The sequence below is a fragment of the Panthera pardus genome, unplaced genomic scaffold (genome assembly GCF_024362965.1).
Source record: "Panthera pardus isolate Hobbes unplaced genomic scaffold, ASM2436296v1 HiC_scaffold_21, whole genome shotgun sequence".
NCBI lineage: Eukaryota > Metazoa > Chordata > Mammalia > Carnivora > Felidae > Panthera > Panthera pardus.
In genome coordinates, this window is record NW_026526777.1 from 36013980 (window position 1) to 36033884 (window position 19905).

Here is a 19905-nt window from a genome sequence, read left to right on the forward strand (position 1 = left end):
TTGTTGAATGGAAAGAATTTTCTTCCTGAACATCTTCTTTAGACTTTGTTTTCTAATTTGAATGTGTTACTTTCTAGTCTTGCTGTCCAAGTGTCATCCTATGATTTCTTTTCATTGTATTCATAGGTTAGTTTCATTGTTTCTTGGATCCCTAGCTTCCACTTCCTTGGAATCTGTTCTCATTTTATTAGGCTATATCATCAAGTTAAAAAATTTTTTTAATTAAATGTGTATGACAGTAGATTTTTTGAATTAATGCATTCCTTAAATGACTTAATTTTGTCCTCATTTTTTTTTTTGAGAGAGAGAGAGGTGAGTGTAAGTAGGGGAGGGACAGAGAGAGAGAGAGAGAGAGGGAGGGAAAGAGAGGAGTGGATCTTAAGCAGGCTCCATACTCAGTGCAGGGACCAATGCAGGGCTCAGTCCCATGATCTGGGATCGTGACCTGAGCTGAAATTGAGTCAGATGCTCAACTGACTGAGCCACCCAGGTGCCGCTGCCCTCATTCTTGATTGAGTTTGATTTGCAAAGAATTCAAGTTTCATAATCATTTTTCCCCCAGTAATCTATAGGCATTGCTCCGTCCTTCCCTAACACTCACTTTGTTGTTGGGATTTCTGATGCCTGAATCTCATTTTGGGGGAGTTGACTTTTTGTTTTGATTTACCTTTTTTCCATCTCTGGAAGCTTTAAGAATCTTCATTATCCTTCCTCTTCTGAAATGCAGTGGGATGTATCTAGATACGAGTTTTTATTCATTCAAGAGCTTATTTAGCTTTTGGAGGGCTCTTTCCATCTAAAGTCCAGAAGCTTTCTTTAGATCTGAGAAATACCTTTCCATTGTTTCTTTAACTATCTGTGCTTCATATTCTCTTTTCTTTCACTCTGAATTCTTATCAGCTAAATGCTGGACTTCCAGAGTTGATCTATGAATTATTATTTTTTTTTAATTTGGAGAGGGAAAGAGAGAGAGAGTGGGAGAGAGCATGGGGGAGAGGAGACAGAATCTTAAACAGGCTCCACACTCAGTGCAGAGTCCACTGCGGGGCTTTGTCCCATGACCCTGGGATCATAACCTGAGCTGAAATCAAGGGTTGGATGCTCACCTGGCTGAGCCACCCAGGCAACCCTGATCAATGAATTATAATTTTTTCTCATATTTTCCATTAATTTTCTTTTTTCTCTTCTAGATCTTGTTTTGTTTTCTTCATATTCTGTTGTTTTCTTTGTTCCAATAGCTTTGATGAAGCATATTTAACAAACTATAAATTGCATATATTTAAAGTGTATGATTTGGTAAGTCCTTTTTTTTTTTAAGTTTATTTATTTATTGAGAAAGAGAGAGAGAGAGAGAGAGAACATGAGTGGGGCAGGGGCAGAGAGAGAGGGGGATAGAGCAAGAATCCCAAGCAGACGTCGAGCTGACAGTGGGAGCCTGACTTGGAGTTCAAACCCACAAACTGTGAGAGCATGACCTGAGCCTCAGCCAAGAGTCAGACGCTTAACCAACTGAGCCACCCAGGTGCCCCATATGATTTGGTAAGTTTTGACATATGTTTATACCCATGAAACCATCAGGATAAAGGACATATCCATCACCACCAAAGGCTTCCTTCTGCCCCTTTGTAATCTCTCCCTCCTGTCCTCCCTAGACCATCTTTCTCCTTTCCCCCAGGCAACCACTCATTTGATTTATGTCACTATATATTATGTCATTCGCATATTTTAGACTTATATAAATGGGACTGTACAGTATGTATTCTTTTTTTATCTCTGACTTTTTCACTTAGCATAATTATTTTAGATTCACCCATGATGCTGTGTATATTCATAGTTCATTTCTTTTTAATTGCTAAGTATTATTCCATTGTATGGTTATGCCACGGCTTATCTATCCATTCACCTCTTGATGAACTTTTTGGTTGTTTCAGTTTTGGCAAATAAAGATGCTATAAATACTTATGTACAAGTCTCTGCATGGACATATGCTTTCCTTTCTCTTGGACAAGTATCTAGGAGACGAATGACTAGATCATATGGTAGGTGTGTGTTTAACTTTTTATGAAACTGCCAAACTGTTTTCCAAAGTCCTGATGCCATTTTCATCCCTTTTAATGAACGTTTTGTTTCAACAATCATATTTTAAAATTTCAGTAAGTCTTCCTTGTTCTTGGATTTTTCTCTATTCTTTCAATAGCAGCCTTTACTTAACAGCTTGTAATATCTTTCTGAAACTCTCTGAGTTTCCCTTGGGATCATTTATGCAGTTGTTCACTTAGGCTCTTTTCAAAGTCTAGAGATCCTTGCTTCTCTATTCATATTTTTTAATGTTTATTTATTTTTTTATTTTTGAGAGAGAGAGAGAGAGAGAGAGAGAGAGAGACAGAGCATGAGTGGGGGAGGGGGAGAGAGAGAGAGACAGACAGACAGAATCTGAAGCAGGCTCCAGACTCTGAGCTGTCAGCACAGAGCCTTACGTGAGGCTCGAACCCATGAACCATGAGATCATGATCTGAGCTGAAGTCACATGCTTAACTGACTGAGCCACCCAGGTGCCCCTCTATTCGTATTTCTTACTGAAGGACTAGGTTGAATAACATAGATAGCTAGTGTATTGAAATAGCAAGGGAATTATTTTGGGGTATCAACACTAGGAGCCTTACCTCTTCCCAGGCAGACATTAAATTTCTTTAGAGTTTTCTGATTTTACCCTAGGTACAAGTTCTACCTTTGGAGTTAAATGGGATGAATATTTAGTAATATAGGAATAAACTCAACCAAGTGTATTTTGGTTGGGGGAGGAGTCTGAGTGGAGGAGAAAAAAGATGGATGGGGGTTAGCATCTGAAAAAAGTACATCTTTTCCCCATGTAAATTAAAGCAACAAAATGCAGTAGACAAAAAGTGATAGAAGTAGCAAGTACCCTAATAGCTATATCTATTATTTTTACATAACCTTTTCTATTGAACGTTAAAATATTTGTGCATATTGTTTTAGGAGAGAGAAATTGGTTACTTAGGGAGTCACTAAGCAAGTGTCTTTTAAATCAGATTTTTGTGGTGTTTTTTAAATTTAGTGAGCATCTTTATGAAATGAAAACTTTATGGTAGTGATTGAAACAAATTGTGCTCATGATTCACTTTCAAACCTTAGCATATCATGTAAAACTCAAATTGTACTCTTACAAATCATTGTCCTATGATTGATTGTTGTGGCCCATCAGTTTGAATCCTCAAAAGATGTCCCATAATTCCTTTAATAAATCATTCCACCTTAAAATAAAAAAATACCTGCAAACTTTTTTTTAATGTCAGAACATGGCATGTTATACCATGTTAAGCTCTGTGGAAATTTCCTCTTTCATTCATAACGGTAAGCAAAGAGAAAGTCTATATTGGGGAAAAAGTAATTGGGAAGATGATAAGTAGAAAGAAACACTATGATAGATAAAGTGATCTTCAGGTTTTTCAGAGTTCTTTTAAATTTCTCTTTATCACAATCATCAATGGCTATTTTATCAGATTATTGTGCAATATACACATTAAAGTTTAAAAATGACTAATAAGAGGACCCATGACACCTAAGCCTGTTATAATTTATTTACTCACTCATCAAAAATTAATTGAGTATCTACTTTCATACAAAGAATTGTAGTTGGCATTCTTGTATTTGATGAATTTAAGCAAGAAAAGCACTTAGTGACCTTCTCTGTATAGGTCCACACATTTAAAGTTATATAAGCTGAGGAGATTTAAATGACTTTTTCCAGCAGAAGATGATTTTCTCATCTAACTCAGATTACTAATTTTCTTTAGTATTCAATTTCCTTCTGACATTTGTACATTCTTGAGGCCTTCTATATGTCGCCTCCTGCCTTCTACATGAGGGGTGGCTGTATTTACTGGTGTGTGACATATTTATGGCATTTAAAAGGTTTGTGGCATACTTTCTGACCTTTGAGTGAAAATTGTTACATAACGGTCACTTGTCATTATGGGAACATCCAGCTGTGAAAAAAGCTTTTAAATATTATCGAGTACTCCTACTTAGAACAAAATAATATATTTCTTCATTGGGAATAAAGTTTAGCTAAGGTAGTTTGTATCCTACTAAGCATGTGTTTGTTGGACATTTTGTGTTAGGTTAGTCTCTATGACTGGAAGTTCTGATCAGTCCCCCATGCTGACAGGCTCGTATCATACTGAGTGGTGGTTTCTCAACAAACCAGAGGGTACTTGCTCCATGCATTTAGCCAATAGCAATAACTTCATTGATCAATAGGAAATTGTAGCAGAGATTATACAAGAGCACATTATATTTAGAGAGGAAAAGGAAGAGAAATGTAGGTGGCCCTTCAGTCTGCAGGAAAGTCTTAGAAGATATAATGGAAGGAAAATATAAGGTAATAATTCGTGTCTGTGTGAATTGCTCTCTTCTTTTTTTTCTCTGATAGAGCTTCTGGTATCTTGAAAACTTGAGGTGGCAAGAGGGAAAACTACCATTTGATCGAAGTGAATAAAAAAAATTCTAGAATGCATGTTTAGTTTTTCTCTTAGTTGTTACTGTGCTGCCTATAATGGGGTAGGGAGCAAATCTTGAAGAAAATAATTGCCGGAGGCAATGAAAGAGTAAAAATCATTATTTTGATTTCTGTTTATTTTTTATCTTTTTCTTCCCTTCTCAATCTTTAATTACTTCCACACAGCCTGATGGATACATTTCTTACCATACTGGGTGATAAGGTAGAGTATCCACACACAGGAAATTACTGTTCTCCTCTGATCAGAGACATTACAGTTTATCCCACCAAGTACCCGTTAGATAATCTTACTTGGCAGTCCCTACCTGAACAGCATCGTGTCATTCCTGTAGCGGTGAGGTTGTGCTGTCCAATATGGGAGGCGCTAACCGCACGTGGCTGGGCACCATAGTGCCCAGCACAGCACAAATATAGAAAGAGTTCATTGTCACAGACAATTCTTCCAAATAGCTCTGCTCTAAGAGAACCTCAGGGAAATGTGGCAAGGTAGAGTGTCCTTGTAGCCATTACTTACGATTTCTCAGTATGAAAATCCCCTATGGGAACTGTCTCCCTCTCCTCCCCTTCATCCATGTGGGTCTCATGGGGGCTGCTGTTATTCTTCTATGGCCCTGTCATTATGGCCGCAGAGGTTTTTATGTCAGAGGTATGCACCTGACCCAAGCTGGTCAATTTCAGTACCTGGCCTCCTGATTGGTCTGGGACAGGATCCTTTATTTAAGTAGAGCCAATGACACCCCACCTTTTTTTGGAATATATGGACTTGGGGCCCAGAACATTGGCAGAATCTGTGAGTCATAGAGCTTGGAATTTCTCAGGGGTCATGTTTCCCACCATAGGGATAAAGTTATCCTGTGGTGAGCAAGGAAAATGAAGCTAACATGCAGAAAGAGGTAGAGAAAACAGGCAGAAAGTATAGTGATAGCATTCAGGCTCCCACATCCAGCAGATACTGAGGCCCAGCTTTATTTGTATACTTCTGTCTTTATAATTAACTTTCCATTTTCCTTAAGCTATTTCAAGTTGAGTTTCTCTCATTGGCAAAGTTACCAGAACAAATAACTAATATTATAACTGTTTCCATGACATTATGGTTCATGAAAGAAATTCAGTATTAATGGTGTTAACTAGATTTCTCACTAGATCCTTATATCCAGCTACATTTTGGATAATTGCAACTGCTAACAAAGCTTAAAGTTTTTTTGTTTTTTTTTTTTTTTTTTAAATTTTTTTTTCAACGTTTTTTATTTATTTTTGGGACAGAGACAGACAGAGCATGAACGGGGGAGGGGCAGAGAGAGGGAGACACAGAATCGGAAACAGGCTCCAGGCTCTGAGCCATCAGCCCAGAGCCCGACGCGGGGCTCGAACTCACGGACCGCGAGATCGTGACCTGGCTGAAGTCGGACGCTTAACCGACTGCGCCACCCAGGCGCCCCAAAAGTTTAAAAATGTCTCCTTGCTCAAAGATTCAAAATCCCTGGGTAACATAACTTAACACCTACTAAATTTTCCAAAATGTAATTTTTTTGTATAGGTACTTGTTAAGTCTATTTATTTATTTATTTATATTTATATTTATATTTATATTTATATTTATATTTTTTACTTATGTTGTTGATTTTGAGGGGAGTTCTCTGGTTAAAGTCTCCATTTTTATATATGCAACTATATATTGCTAGAAAGAATTATTTTTTCATTCTTTTAGTGACTTTAGTCTTTTTACATTTTTTAAATATTTATTTATTTTTGGGAGACAGAGAGACAGAGTGCAAGCAGAGGAGGGACAGAGAGAGAGAAAGAGATGCAGAATCTGAAGCAGGCTCCAGGCTCCGAGCTGTCAGCACAGAGCCCAACGTGGGGCTCAAACCCATGAAGGGCGGGATCATGACCTGAATTCGGATGCTTAACTGACTGAGCCCCCAGGCACCTGGACTTTAGTCTTTTTCTATTGAATAGCTTAAGCTTTCTGCCCACGGGTCCTGTCCCCGTGCTTTGATAAAACCACTTTTTTGCACAGAAGATGTCTCGAGAATTCTTTCTTGACCATTGGCTCCCAGACCCCAACATTTCACATCACTTCTCTCTGAACCCAAGCAGGAGCTCTGCAGGCGCAGTATCCCCTATGGGAGGCGAAACTACCCCCTCAAGCATCAAGGATTGCCCTGAGCCAGCAAGACCCCCGTGACTGACTGCATGACCATGACAACCTGACCTTCACGGCCCACCTGTATGTATCCGCTGACCTCTGTCCCACATTCTCCTGACTTAAACCTGGAAGGATTGTCAGCACTTTGGAGAGGCTCTGAGACACTAGTCTGCGTCCTCCAGGTGTTAGCCTCATGGAAATAAATTTCTTTCTTGTTTCATGACCCAAAAAAAATAAAAAATAAAAAAGATAAAGGAGGGGCGCCTGGGTGGCTCAGTCGGTTGAGTGGCCGACTTTGGCTCAGGTCATGATCTCACGGTCCCTGAGTTCGAGCCCCGCGTCGGGCTCTGTGCTGACAGCTCAGAGCCTGGAGCCTGTTTCAGATTCTGTGTCTCCCTCTCTCTCTGACCCTCCCCTGCTCATGCTCTGTCTCTCTCTGTCTCAAAAATAAATAAAACGTTAAAAAAAAAATAAAAAAAAAAGATAAAGGAAGGTTCCAACTTTAAAAATCGTTTGTTTCTTGGGGTTAAGCATCTGACTTCGTCTCAGGTCATGATCTCACAGTTCATGAGTTCAAGCCCCATGTCAGGCTCTCTGTTTTCAGCACAGAGCCTGCTTCAGTTCCTCTGACCCCCCTTCGCCCTCCCCCCACCCCCGGTGCTGGTTCTGTCTCTTTCTCTCTCTAAATAAATAAATTTAAAAAAAAATTTGTTTCATGGGGTGCCTGGGTGGCTCAGTTGCTTAAGCGTCTAACTCTTGATTTCAGCTCAGATCATGAGCTCATGGTTCCTGGGTTCTAGCCCTGCCTAGGCCTGTGCTGTGCTGACAGCATGGAGCCTGCTTGGGATTCTCTCACTCCCTCTCTCTTTCTCTGTCCCTCCTCAGCTTGTGCTTTCTCTCTCTCAAAAATAAACTTAAAAAAAATCCTTAAAAAATTAAAAATCATTTGTTCCTTAAGAATGAACCAGGAAGTTTTATAAATTAGAATATGCTTTTCCATTAAGATATTGTTGCTATTAATGGTGATAGGTTATTTTTTTGTGTTAGTGTTTGTTTATTTTTGAGAGACAGAGAGCAAGTGGGGGAGGGGAAGAGAGAGAGACACACACAGAATCCAAAGCAGGCTCTAGGCTCTGAGCTATCAGCACAGAGCCTGATGTGGGGTTTGAACCCATGAACCATGAGACTGTCACCTGAGCAAAAGTCGGATGCTTGACTGACTGAGCCACCCAAGTGCCCCAATGGTGGTAGGTTATTTTGGTTGGCACATGAATGCTACTTAACTAATGTAGGTGAAGTAACTTTCCACTTTCCCTTTGAGTTGACCTTTCCACATGATTCACTTTACTAACGTTTAGCCACACCACCTGATATTTAAGCTTTGTTGCATTCCTGGAAGTCAACTATAATTTTAAATAATATTTCTGTGAAATTTTAAGCTGAACCTTAAAATACGCAGAACACATTTCCATTTCTGAATCACAAGTAAGGGAATTACATTGACTTCTTTTATTTTTATTTTCCCATCTCAACCCCTGTCCGCACAACACATGGTGGGGAAAATTGGGTAATTGCTTGAACTATATGTTTGGAAACTATTTTGCAAATAAACTTATTAATAAAGAAGAATGAAGAATTTACTTTTTTATATATATAATTTATTGTCATGTTAGCTAACATACAGTATATACAGTGTGCTCTTGGTATTGGGGGTAGATTCCGTGATTCTTTGCTTACATACAACACCCAGTGCTCATTGCAACAAGTGTTCTCCTCAATGCCCATCACCCATTTTTCTCTCTCCCCCCTGTCCCCCACATCAACCCTCAGTTTGTTCTCTGTATTTAAGAGTCTCTTATAGTTTGCCTCCCTCCCTCTCTGTTTGAAACTATTTTTTCCCCTTCCCTTCCCCCATGGTCTTCTGTTAAGTTCCTTAAGATCCACATATGAGTGAAAACATATGATATATCTTTCTCTGACTGACTTATTTCACTTAGCATAATACTCTCCAGTTCTAACCACGTTGCTGCAAATGGCAGGATTTCATTCTTTCCCATTGCCAAGTAGTATTGCATTGTAAATGGAATTTTTTCATGTCTTCTTTATCCATTCATCAGTTGATGGACATTTGGGCTCTTTCCATAATTTGGCCATTGTTGAAAGTGCTGCTATAAACCTTGGGGTACATGTGCCCCTCTGAATCAGTACTCCTGTATTCTTTGGGTAAATTCCTAGTAGCACTATTGCTGGGTTGTAGGGTAGTTCTATTTTTAATTTTTTGAGGAACCTCCACAGAGCAGCTGCACCAGTTTGCATTTCCACCAACAGTGCAAGAGGGTTCTCATTTCTCTACATCCTCACCAGCATCTGTTGTTTCCTGAGTTGTTCATTTTAGCCACTCTGACTGGTATGAGGTGGTATCTCAATGTGGTTTTGATTTGTATTTCCCTGATGATGAGTGATGTTGAGCATCTTTTCATGTGTCTGTTGGCCATCTTGAAGTCTTCGTTGGAAAAGTGTCTGTTCATGTCTTCTGCCCATTTCTTCACTGGATTATTTGTTTTTTGGGTATTGAGTTTGCTAAGTTTTTTATAGATTTTGGATACTAACCCTTTATCTGATATGTCACTTGCAAATATCTTTTCCCATTCCATCAGTTGGATTTTAGTTTTGTTGATTGTTTCCTTTGCGGTGCAGAAGCTTTTTATCTTGATGAAGTCCCAATAGTTCATTTTTGCGTTTAATTCCCTTGCCTTTGGAGATGTGTCGAGCAAGAAATTGCTGTGGTTGAGGTCAAAGAGGTTGTTGCCTGTTTTCTCCTCCAGGGTGTGATGGTTTTCTGCCTCACAGTTAGGTCTTTCATCCATTTTGAGTTTATTTTTGTGTATGGTGTAGGAAAATGGTCTTGTTTCAGAAGAATGAAGAATTTAAAAGGAAGCAGTTCTTGAATATCCCCTAGTGCATAAAGGTATATAGACTAAATAATTTAGAGGTACCAGGTCTAAATTAGAAAAAATAATGTCAGTAGGTAATCAGTAAAATAAAAAACATTTATGTATTTTTTGTAAAGATTTTATTTATTTTGTATGTAAACTCTCCATCCAACATGACCAAGAGTCATATACCCTACCGACTGAGTCAGCCAGGTACCCCAAAATGTAAAACATTTAAATTGTAATGTAATTGTAAGTATCAAATTAAAAGTACCAAACCCATAGCATACTTCAGAAATAGGATTATATGTATAAGAAGATAAATCTCAATTCCAAATGGCAGATAAGCAAACTTAGCAGCTATATGAATGTTGGAAAGTGAAGGTAAGCCATATGATATTGTCCATGACTGGTTTCATAGAAAATTTCCACTTAGAAATTTGGAGAGCACAGTTTTTTGTTTTGTTTTGTTTTGTTTTGTTTTAAAGGTAATGTTGGCAGAGGGAATTCTGTATTCTAATTTGGGGGAAAATGTCGTCAGTGCTGAATAGCCTTGGCCTAAATTCCTGAATTTAACAAGTTTAAAGCTCAAATGCACCACACATGTACAAATTAATTTCCTGAGCAAACTATGGTGATATTAACCTGGGCATGGAAGCTCACACAACTTGGTTATATATATAGTAACTTGTGTGTTGGTGATGAAATAATAATAATTAGGTCTTTCTGACTTTCCATATGAAATTCTTAAAAAGGTTGAACAATTGGATTACTCAGAGCCAGTCAGAAACCATAAACTCAGAACTGTCAGTTTCAAGTTCAAACACATGCTTTAGAGTTCAAGACATTTTTAAGGGAGGTTACCTGGAGAAAATATCTTTGGCACTATACATATTTTACCTATATTTCATAGATAATCTCTCTCTCTCTCTCTCTCTCACACACACACACACACACACACACACACACACACACACAGCTTTCCTGAAATATGGACGTTTAAATATTTTCTGGGTACAATTTGTTCCTTAAATAACAACTCTTACTTGTAGCCTGCTTTTAGCATACAGTTCCTGGTTCAGTAAATATTCACTGAATTAATGAAAATGGTAAAGAATGAATGTCTAATTGAACATAAGCTGTGACTGAGGGAGGGATTATATAAAAGCAATGAAAGACAGTTCTGCTCTAGATTTACAGTCCAACCTCACTTACATAAGTGCAAAATCTTTTCTTCTTTGTGTCAGTCCCCAATATAGCTATTTTGTGCTAGGAGTTATCATTTTCTCTTCATTTCAGAATCAGTTAAGTCCCTATTCCTCAATGTTGTTGATTGTCCAGACTCTCAGTACCAAATGAAGTTGCAAATTGGGTAAATGGTTGAGTGGTTCAAGTACTTTAGGTAAAAAATGAAGGGGCTAAGTGTTGCTGTGTTCTAGATTGGCCTGTAACTGTTCATAACACCCACAGGTTTGTAGATTTTTTAAAAAGCTGCATGTGACATGCTTTTCAGGCCCTTTATCAAAACTGTCTGATCCCTACTTTTGTATGGCCTCAAGGAGTGTTTATAATGTGGAGATAAATATCACCTCCTATTTCCAAAGTGGAAACCAAGCTCAGGGTAGTGGCAAGCTTTATCAGAAATGTGTGCGTGTGTGTGTGCGTGACAGAGAGACAGAGACAGTGAGAGAGAGAGAGAGAGAGAGAGAGAGAGACAGGGAGAGAGAGAGAGAGAGAGAGAGAGAGAGAAACAGAGACAGGGGGAGCGCAACGGAAGCTGCTGTCCTTAGGATGCCTTTCTCCTGTTTGCTCTTTGCCAACTAGCTGTCTCTTCACCCCAGAACAGAGATCTGAGGCGAGTACTTGGCTGATTCAGGCAAAGCAAAGCAAAACCAAAACAGACCTTCAGATTACCTAAACAAGGAGTCAATGGGTGGGAATCCCCGAGCCCAGTCTTCAAGCGAGGAGACCTGTCCATGGTCCTGACCACATCCTTTCCCTACTCTCCTCCTTCTTCGGCTACGGATGCTGCCAGCACCCGAGATGCTTACGCCTCCGCCGTGGTTCTGGGCCCGGGGAAGCCCCCGGCCAAATGAGTCGGAGCCTCCTGCACATGCTCAGTGCGCCTCGGGCCGGTCTCCGGCGAAGGTGCCGGGGCTCCCCAGACTGGGCACCTATTTTGAATCCCGGCGCGAGGCGCTGTGGGGGTGGCGGGGTGGGGGCGGGGCGGCGTCACGTGCCGCCAGCGGCGGCGGCAGCCCGGGAAGGTTCCATTTCTTCGGCGGCCAGCAGTCGGACGCTCGGGGCGCCCCTCCTCCGCCCCGCCCCAGCCCGCCCCGCCCGCGGCTCCCCTCCGGGCTGCGCAGCCGGGCGTTTGCGGGGCCTGCCCCGCCCCTCTGGCTGGCGGACTCCGTGCGTCTTCCGCCCGCACGCCGGCCCGCCGCCCCCGCCATCCAGTTGGTGCGGTCCATGGCGAGCACATCATGGCGATTGAAGGTAAGTGGAGGCCGGCCGCGGTGAGGGAGGAGGGGGAACGCCCAGGGAGCGGGGCTCCGAGGCGCCCGGGAGGCCGTGGCGCGGGTGGGGCGCTCGCCTGCGGGAGGGGAGCCGGCTGGGGAGGCGCAGGGGTCCAGACCGCGTCTCGGGAGACGGGTGGGCGGAGCGGCGCCGCGGGTCCGCCCGACTTGCTCCGGCCCTGGCGGTCCAGTCGGCCTCGGCCCGGGGCCCGGCGCGGCGAGGAGCCGGTGCGCCTGACAGGTGCGGTGCCTGGCGGCGCCGAGTGGGGCTCCGGTGCGGCCCTGCAGAGCCCCGCGGGACGGGCCCGGGGAGCGAGGGACCGCGGGGCTTAGCCCCTTCCATCGCCCACCCCCCGTACCCCCTCCTCCGGCAAGTACCCGCTTTGCTACCAAACTGGAAGTCCAGTTTTGCTGTCCCAGTCCTAACCATTCTTAGTCCCTGCTCTGGAGCTGACGCTGGACCGCACTCTTCGTCCATTCCCCTCTGTTTGCTGCTGTTAGGGGGCTAGGAAATTTGGGATGAAGTTAATTTCCTCAAGTGTTTTTTCCCCTAACACTCAAAACTGCTTTTTCTCTGGGAAAGAGAAGTAAATACATCTGAAATAACAAACGCACGCTCTTAGAATCCTGCGTGTGTATCAGTCCACTAAGTGTTACTGTCAACAACACTCGTATTTTCGAGATACTTGGTGTTTACCACCTAGCCAGATGAGGTAGTTGCCATCAGAGTGTATTTTCTTCTTGTTCCATGTTTTTGGAAGTGTCTGTATTTTGCTTTGCTTTTAAGGAGGATATTGTGAAAATTAGTATCACACGGCTAGGATGTTTATGTGAAAGACTGCACCATCTTCCAGCCTGTGTCCTTCTGAGCTTAACTCAGACCGTGAAAGTAGTTTGTAAAATTTACCTGGGTGCACGTCCGTGTGTACAGGTTCACATCATCTGTACAGATGTTCGAGGTACCTTTGGCTGTATCCTCATTAGCTCAGATTTTATGTGTGTTCCTCGTAAACAAAACTTTTCAGAGCACTTCCCATCTTGGTGACTGACTAATCACCAGTAGCATACAGCTCTGGGGGTTCCTTTTTGTCAGATCCTGCATCCTCCAAAATAACTTTAGCTGCGTTTGTGCTTATTTAAGAGATTCCACCTATTATATGCAAGACACACATTTCAGACACATTCACACATTTCAAATAGCTACTTTAGCCAAAACGATGGATAGCGCTGGGAACAAGATCTATTTTGTAACCTTTGATATTTCTGTTACCCAGAGTGGTACTTTCAAACTCTTTTCCTTATTGTACTTTTTACTAGAGGTTAAAAATCCAGCAACCAAATCCACTGATTAATGTTTTGTACTTTATTTCCCCAACCAGTTTGTGGTAGTATTTCTTAATGATGTGGTAAAGCTAAAAAGGTTTATGCAGAAGGTATAATAGCATCTGGATCTGATCTTGTAACTTGTAATTTCTTGATATATTTTAGTTTTTCCTCTTTTTCTCAGTCTTTCCTACCCCACAGTTAAATGTGATTGATTCCTTTTTTTATGTTAACTGATGGCATTTTGTTCTGCCTTTTACTACTAGTATGTTTAAAGAACAAGATTTTTGAAATTCTCCTAGAGATTCTTCTGTTTTATTTTTTTTATTTTTTTATTTAAAAAAATTTTTTTTTTCAACGTTTTTTATTTATTTTTGGGACAGAGAGAGACAGAGCATGAACGGGGGAGGGGCAGAGAGAGAGGGAGACACAGAATCGGAAACAGGCTCCAGGCTCCGAGCCATCAGCCCAGAGCCTGACGCGGGGCTCGAACTCACGGACCGCGAGATCGTGACCTGGCTGAAGTCGGACGCTTAACCGACTGCGCCACCCAGGCGCCCCTCTTCTGTGTTTTAGATACTCTCATCGGTTTTTTAATACTTAAACATTTGTCAAAGTCTTCTTAATATAAAGATTGGAAATTATACTTTTTCTAGTTTGGTATAGAGACTAAAGTTAGTATTAGCATTTCAAATAAAGATGTCAGGTCAGGTTAGTCTAACTGTGCTGTTTATTACATACCAGAACACTTTTTTTTTTTTTAATTGTTTTTAATGTTTATTTATTTTTGAGAGGGAGAGAGAAACAGAGCTTGAGCAGGGGAGAGGCAGAGAGAGAGAAGGAGACACAGAATCTGAAGCAGGCTCCAGGCTCCCAGCTGTCAGCACAGAGCCTGACATGGGGCTCCAACTCATGAACCGCAAGATCATGACTTGAGCTGTAGTCGGACGCTTAAAACCAACTGAGCCACCAGCTGCCCCCGGCACCCTCCACCCCAGCAAATTACATTCCCATGCTGTTTTTTTTTTATTTTTTTTATTTTTTTTAATGTTTATTTATTTTTGAGACAGAGAGAGACAGAGCATGAATGGGCGGGGGGGGGGGGGGTGCAGAGAGAGGGGGAGACACAGAATCTGAAGCAGGCTCCAGGCTCTGAGCTGTCAGCACAGAGCCTGACGCGGGGCTCAAACTCACGAACTGCGAGATCAAGACCTGAGCTGAAGTCAGAGGCTCAACCAACTGAGCCACCCAGGCACCCCTCCCATGCTGTTTTATGAAGTAAAATGAACTCTGGATGATGGCTTTGTACTAGAGACATTTTAGGATTTTAGTGGCCCAAGGGGGCATCTCATTCAACCTTCTTCCCAATGAAGTGGTTCTTAAAACATTCAGTCCCTTCATTCACCTGTTAATTCAGCAGACTTAATAGCACTAGCTGTACTCAGTGTTCTGTGCAGGACTCTATGGGGCCATAAAGATGACTAAGACTGCACTCCTTCCCTCAAGGAGCACATGTTCTAGTTGGGGAGACAGATAATTTTAGTCATGTAATTACAATACGGTGTGAACAACAAAGGATGAATCATCTTTTGTATAAAAACACTCAATGGGGATGAATTTATTGAACTCATGTGCCGGTGGACATTGAACAATGTCTGCCAAGTGGAAGTATAATTCTTACAGTTCATGAGGTCTTTGAATTTGACCAAAAACGTGCCATTCAGTAACTTCTGTCTAACTACTACTCCTAGATCTGCCGTTTGGAGCAATAAATTAAAAGCCCTCTATTCCCTATATACATGACATCCCTTCTGCCATTTGAAGACAACTTTTGAACACTTTCTAGACAGAATAACCAGCTCTTCCTCTGGATGGTGTATAGTTGTATGTATGTTTTAAAGTTTGAAATGAAATCCATTCCAGATGCATTGCTGAGTAGCATACATTTAAAACTGTTCTGCCATTTCTTATCTTGTGCATAATCCTATTAATGTAGCTTAATATTAGCATAGCCTTTTTGGAATTGTATGTTGGCTCGAGATGAGGTTGAAATGAACCAAAACCATAGAGTCTCTTTCACCTGGACTTCTTTCACATCAGGTGTCTTCCATCCCTTGCATAGCAAACCAGTGTTTTGACTCAAAGAACAGATCATTTGTATCTGTTAAGCATATTCTTCCTAGCTCTGGCTCCACATTTTAGCCCTTGAATTTAGATTTTTAAGTACTGAGGGTTACTTTTATTTCCTCCTTTATGTAAAACCCATACTGTACATACTAAGTAATCATTCACTTCCTCCTTTTATCAGAAAGTAAGTGCTAGTCAGGACTCAGACAAATATACGATGATGGTGTTACCACACTGATCTAATATAATTCCAGTCAGAGGTAAAGAAGTTAGTTCTAGGAGTGCCTGGGTGGCTCATTCAGTTAAGTGTCCAGCTTCAGCTTAGGTCATGATTTCATGGTTCGTGAGTTTGAGCCGCATGTTGGGCTCTGTGCTGACAGCTTGGAGCCTGAAGCCTACTTTGGATTCTGTGCCCTCCTCTCTCTCTCTGTCTCTCTGTCTCTCTGTCTCTCTCTCTCTCTCTCAAAAATAAATAAACATTAAAAAAAAAGAATTTAGTCCTATCTTAAAGTACAATTTTGAGAAAGCATTTTGAAATATTGAATAGTTTACAGATCCTTATTGTTACCCTAGAGGTCTGGTGGTAATCATGTTGGGAATCATTGGTCTGCTCTAGCCTATCAAGACCTATAGTTTTCATCCAGTGTATTAATTCTTGTAATGTTGGCCTTTGTCAGTCTGGCATTGTTAACCATTTCCTGTGTTTAGGAAATTTTCTCCTCTCTCTTGATTACTTCTCAGTCTTTCCTTCATCTTCTTTGCCTAATGTTCTTTGTGTTTCCATTCTTTTTTTTTTTTTTTTTCAATATTTCTATTTATTTTTGAGAGAGAGAGAGCAGGGGAGGGGCAGAGAGAGTGGGTGATAGAGGATCCGAAGCAGGTTCTGTGCTGACAGCAGAGAGACTGATGCGGGGCTCAAACTCAGTGAACCATGAGATTATGACCTGAGCTGAAGTCAGACGCTCAACCGACTGAGCCACCCCGGTGCCCCTGCGTTTCCATTCTTAATCCTGTTCTCATCCTCTCTCCATACTGCTGTAATTGCACATATTGAGTAACTTTGTAATCACTTGTTTATAATTTGTCTTTCCTGTCAATTCCAGAAGGTAATATCTTCTTCATTTTTTTACTCCTTACATTTTGCACAGTATCTGAGTATAGTATATAATCCACAAATATTTTTTGAATAGTTATAATGGAATTCTGTAAATTATAGATGTTGATTACATTGATTCCCAGATGTATTTGACCAAAAATCTGCCATTCATTAACTTCTGTCTATCTACTAGTCCTTCTAGTTCAGCTTTCTGGAGCAGTAAATTAAAAGTGCCCTATTAATTCTTGTGATGAGAACCGAGCGATGTATGGAAGTGTTGAGTCACTATATTGTACCCCTGAAACTAATACTACACTGTATGTTAACTGGAATTTAAATAAAAACTTAAAAAAATGAAAAGTGTTGGGGCGCCTGGGTGGCTCCGTTGGTTAAGCATCTGACTCTTGGTTTCAGCTCACATCATGATCTCACAGTTGGTGGGTTCAAGCCCTGTATCAGACTCTGTGCTCTCCCCACCCCCCCCCCCCCCCAAAATAAGTAGACTTTAAAAAAGCAAATAAAAGTGCACTGTTAATAAAAGCACACAGAGTTTTCCTAATTTATATTTTCAGATAGTAGCTAGATATCATGGGTGTTCCACAACAATCCAAAATATTTAGTTTGGGACATTCAAAATGTCCTAAAGTTGTCATCACAGCCACCACATCCAGTTTCTGTATCCCCACTCTATGCAAATTTACCATCTGAGTGTCATTTTTAAGTAACCAGACATCTGAGATAGAAATCTGGAAATCAACCTTGTCTTAAAATTCACCCCCCCCACATCTTGTTGATCACTAAGTCCTGCCAAGTCTACATCTCAAACGAATTTATGATGCTTACTGCTTATACTTTAGTTTATTCCCCCTCATTAAAGGGCTTGTATTAGTTTCCTAGCTATTCTTGTTAGCACCAGTTTTAGAGTTCCTTCCAACCCATATTCTGAACTGTTGCTAGTTATCTTTGTAACATATAAATTATTTAAAACCTCAGGTTAGAGCAGGCCTTTAATGATCTGACCTATGCCCCTCCTTCCCTCACTCCACATTTTTCTGACTTCCATAGGATTATCAAAATAGAGGTAAAATTACTCACTTTTGTTGTTAATGTGCTGTATATCAACTTTAGCTACTTTAGCTCTCTGGGTAACATTTTTTGAAGTTATAAAAGAAGACTATATTAGAAAGAATCTGTGTGTGTATGCGTGTGTGTGTGTGTATACCTTTTATTCATAAGGCACTTTGTCGTTTACCACACACTTCCACATACATACTTTTTTAATCATCAGTACAATTCTGAGATGCTTTTGAAGGTTTGTTGTGACTCTAAGATTTCCAAGGCAGAATTTGGACTTTTGAAGTATCGAATTAAGAAATCCCAATACAAACACGTTCTGCTACAAGTCCTGAGGGAGAACATCACACTCCTTTCCTGCTTTCCATGTTATTGTAAGAGCTCATTAGGATGTAATGGGGGATGATAGAAAGTCATGCCTGTCTACAGTCTGTGGCAGAATGAAACAGTTTATCGAGCAGTTTATTTTTGGAGGATTTACAGTTCAGTTTAATCAGTGATATTCCTAAAAGGGATATTTTGACTTTTGGCAGGTATAAAATTCTTGATGTTTTGCAGAGATTTAGGATATGTTTAGATGTGAGGTATGTTTGTTCAGAGACCTCTCTCTGTAATTACTCTTGAATAATTTACAGTCTATTTAAGGTTTCTGTCCTAACTCACTAAACCAAATTAGAAAAACCTCGGGAACATTAGAGAAACAGTTGCATTAAGAAACATTTCCTTTTTTCATTGGTTTAGGTAGTGTTAGAACACAATGGCACAGGCCAGCATAGAAAGCTAGAGAACCACATGTTCCTTATTTATTTGTTGAGTAATGCTGCTTGCGTTATTGTTTTCTTTAAAGTGATTGTAGTGTTTGTCCATAGCATATGTGTAGTAGCATAGTAGACTGTCTTCGTAGATTTCCAGTTAGCTGACTTCATTCTTTCCTCCACTCCCAAGTCCTACCTAGTTTATACCTAACGTGACAAGCCTGTGGGGGAGAACATCAGATTCAACAAACTACTGTCAATGAAACATTCTAGACTCTTGAATAAGACAATTATGTACATATTTCGTATGTATGTGTAGTAAAATCTTAATTGAAACCTAAAAAATTGGAACCCTTGACTGACTTTTTTTTTTTTTTAAGAAGGAAGAAATAGTGACAACGCAGCAAACTGTCATCAGGAATTTGTTTATTTAGGAAGTTATTTAAAAACAAACTTCTAAGATCCATATGTACATTCAGAACATTACAGTTGTAAGGCTGTATTAGGAGTCATCAGGAGATAGAGGATTTTAATGAAAAATTATCTTCAGCATTTTGAACTTACTAATATAATAATGCATATTAGTAATTTTAACAAGTGAACTGGTGCAGTAGTCAAAACACAGGTGTTCTCTTTTAAGTAGAAAATTAAGTAGAATACCTTTTTTAAATTTTTTAGATTTATTTTTGGGAGACAGTGAGTGTGCACCTGCAAGCAGGGGAGGGACAGAGAGGGGGGACAGAGGATCTGAAGCGATCTCTGTGCTACAGCACAGAACTCGGGAACACTGAGATGACCTGAGCCAAAGTTGGTCGCTCAACCAGCTGAGCCACTCAGGCTCCCCAGTAGTATGCTCCCTTTTTTTTTGAGCATATACTTATTCAGGGATTTATGGTGTTAGCTTAATGAGCATCTAAACAGTCAAAAACTTAATTAACTTAAAAACTGAAGTAAAAGTGGCTCAGAAGTAGGAAAAATGGGTTATGTTTGTGAACAATAAATTTACTTTTATAAGATAAACTTGTACCTCCTGGAAAAAAAATTATTGAATAAATTTATAGGAACTTATATGGATCAAAAGATATACTGTACTTAGCAAGATTTGCAAATTATAAAGTACTCTAAGATATTGTTATGAAAAGAGGTACACTTGGTTGTTCTGTGTGATGCTGGAATGGTGCCGAATATATGTCTCAAAACTTAGGCTATGGTATAGGAATGTTATAAATAAAAAGAGTTTGTAAAAGTAAATATAGGAAGGACTTACTCAGGGAAGCCTGGGTGAATCAGTTAGTTAAGTATCAGACTCTTGATTTTGGCTCAGGTCATGTTCTTAGGGTTCCTGGGGTCGAGCCCTGTGTTGGGCTCTGCGCTGACAGTGCAGAGACAGGG

The 19905-nt window shown here is 40.5% G+C and overlaps 1 protein-coding gene across 2 annotated transcripts in view; it reads left to right on the top strand.

The window, feature by feature from the left end:
- The first annotated feature begins 11999 nt into the window (after positions 1 to 11999).
- Positions 12000 to 19905, top strand: part of SYT14 (synaptotagmin 14) — a 218682-nt gene continuing 210776 nt past the window's right edge. For both annotated transcript variants that reach the window (XM_019429417.2, XM_053909133.1), the window contains exon 1: positions 12000 to 12118. In XM_019429417.2, the coding sequence (XP_019284962.2) occupies positions 12106 to 12118 (13 nt within the window). In that variant the 5' untranslated portion in view covers positions 12000 to 12105. The remainder of the gene's footprint in view (positions 12119 to 19905) is intronic.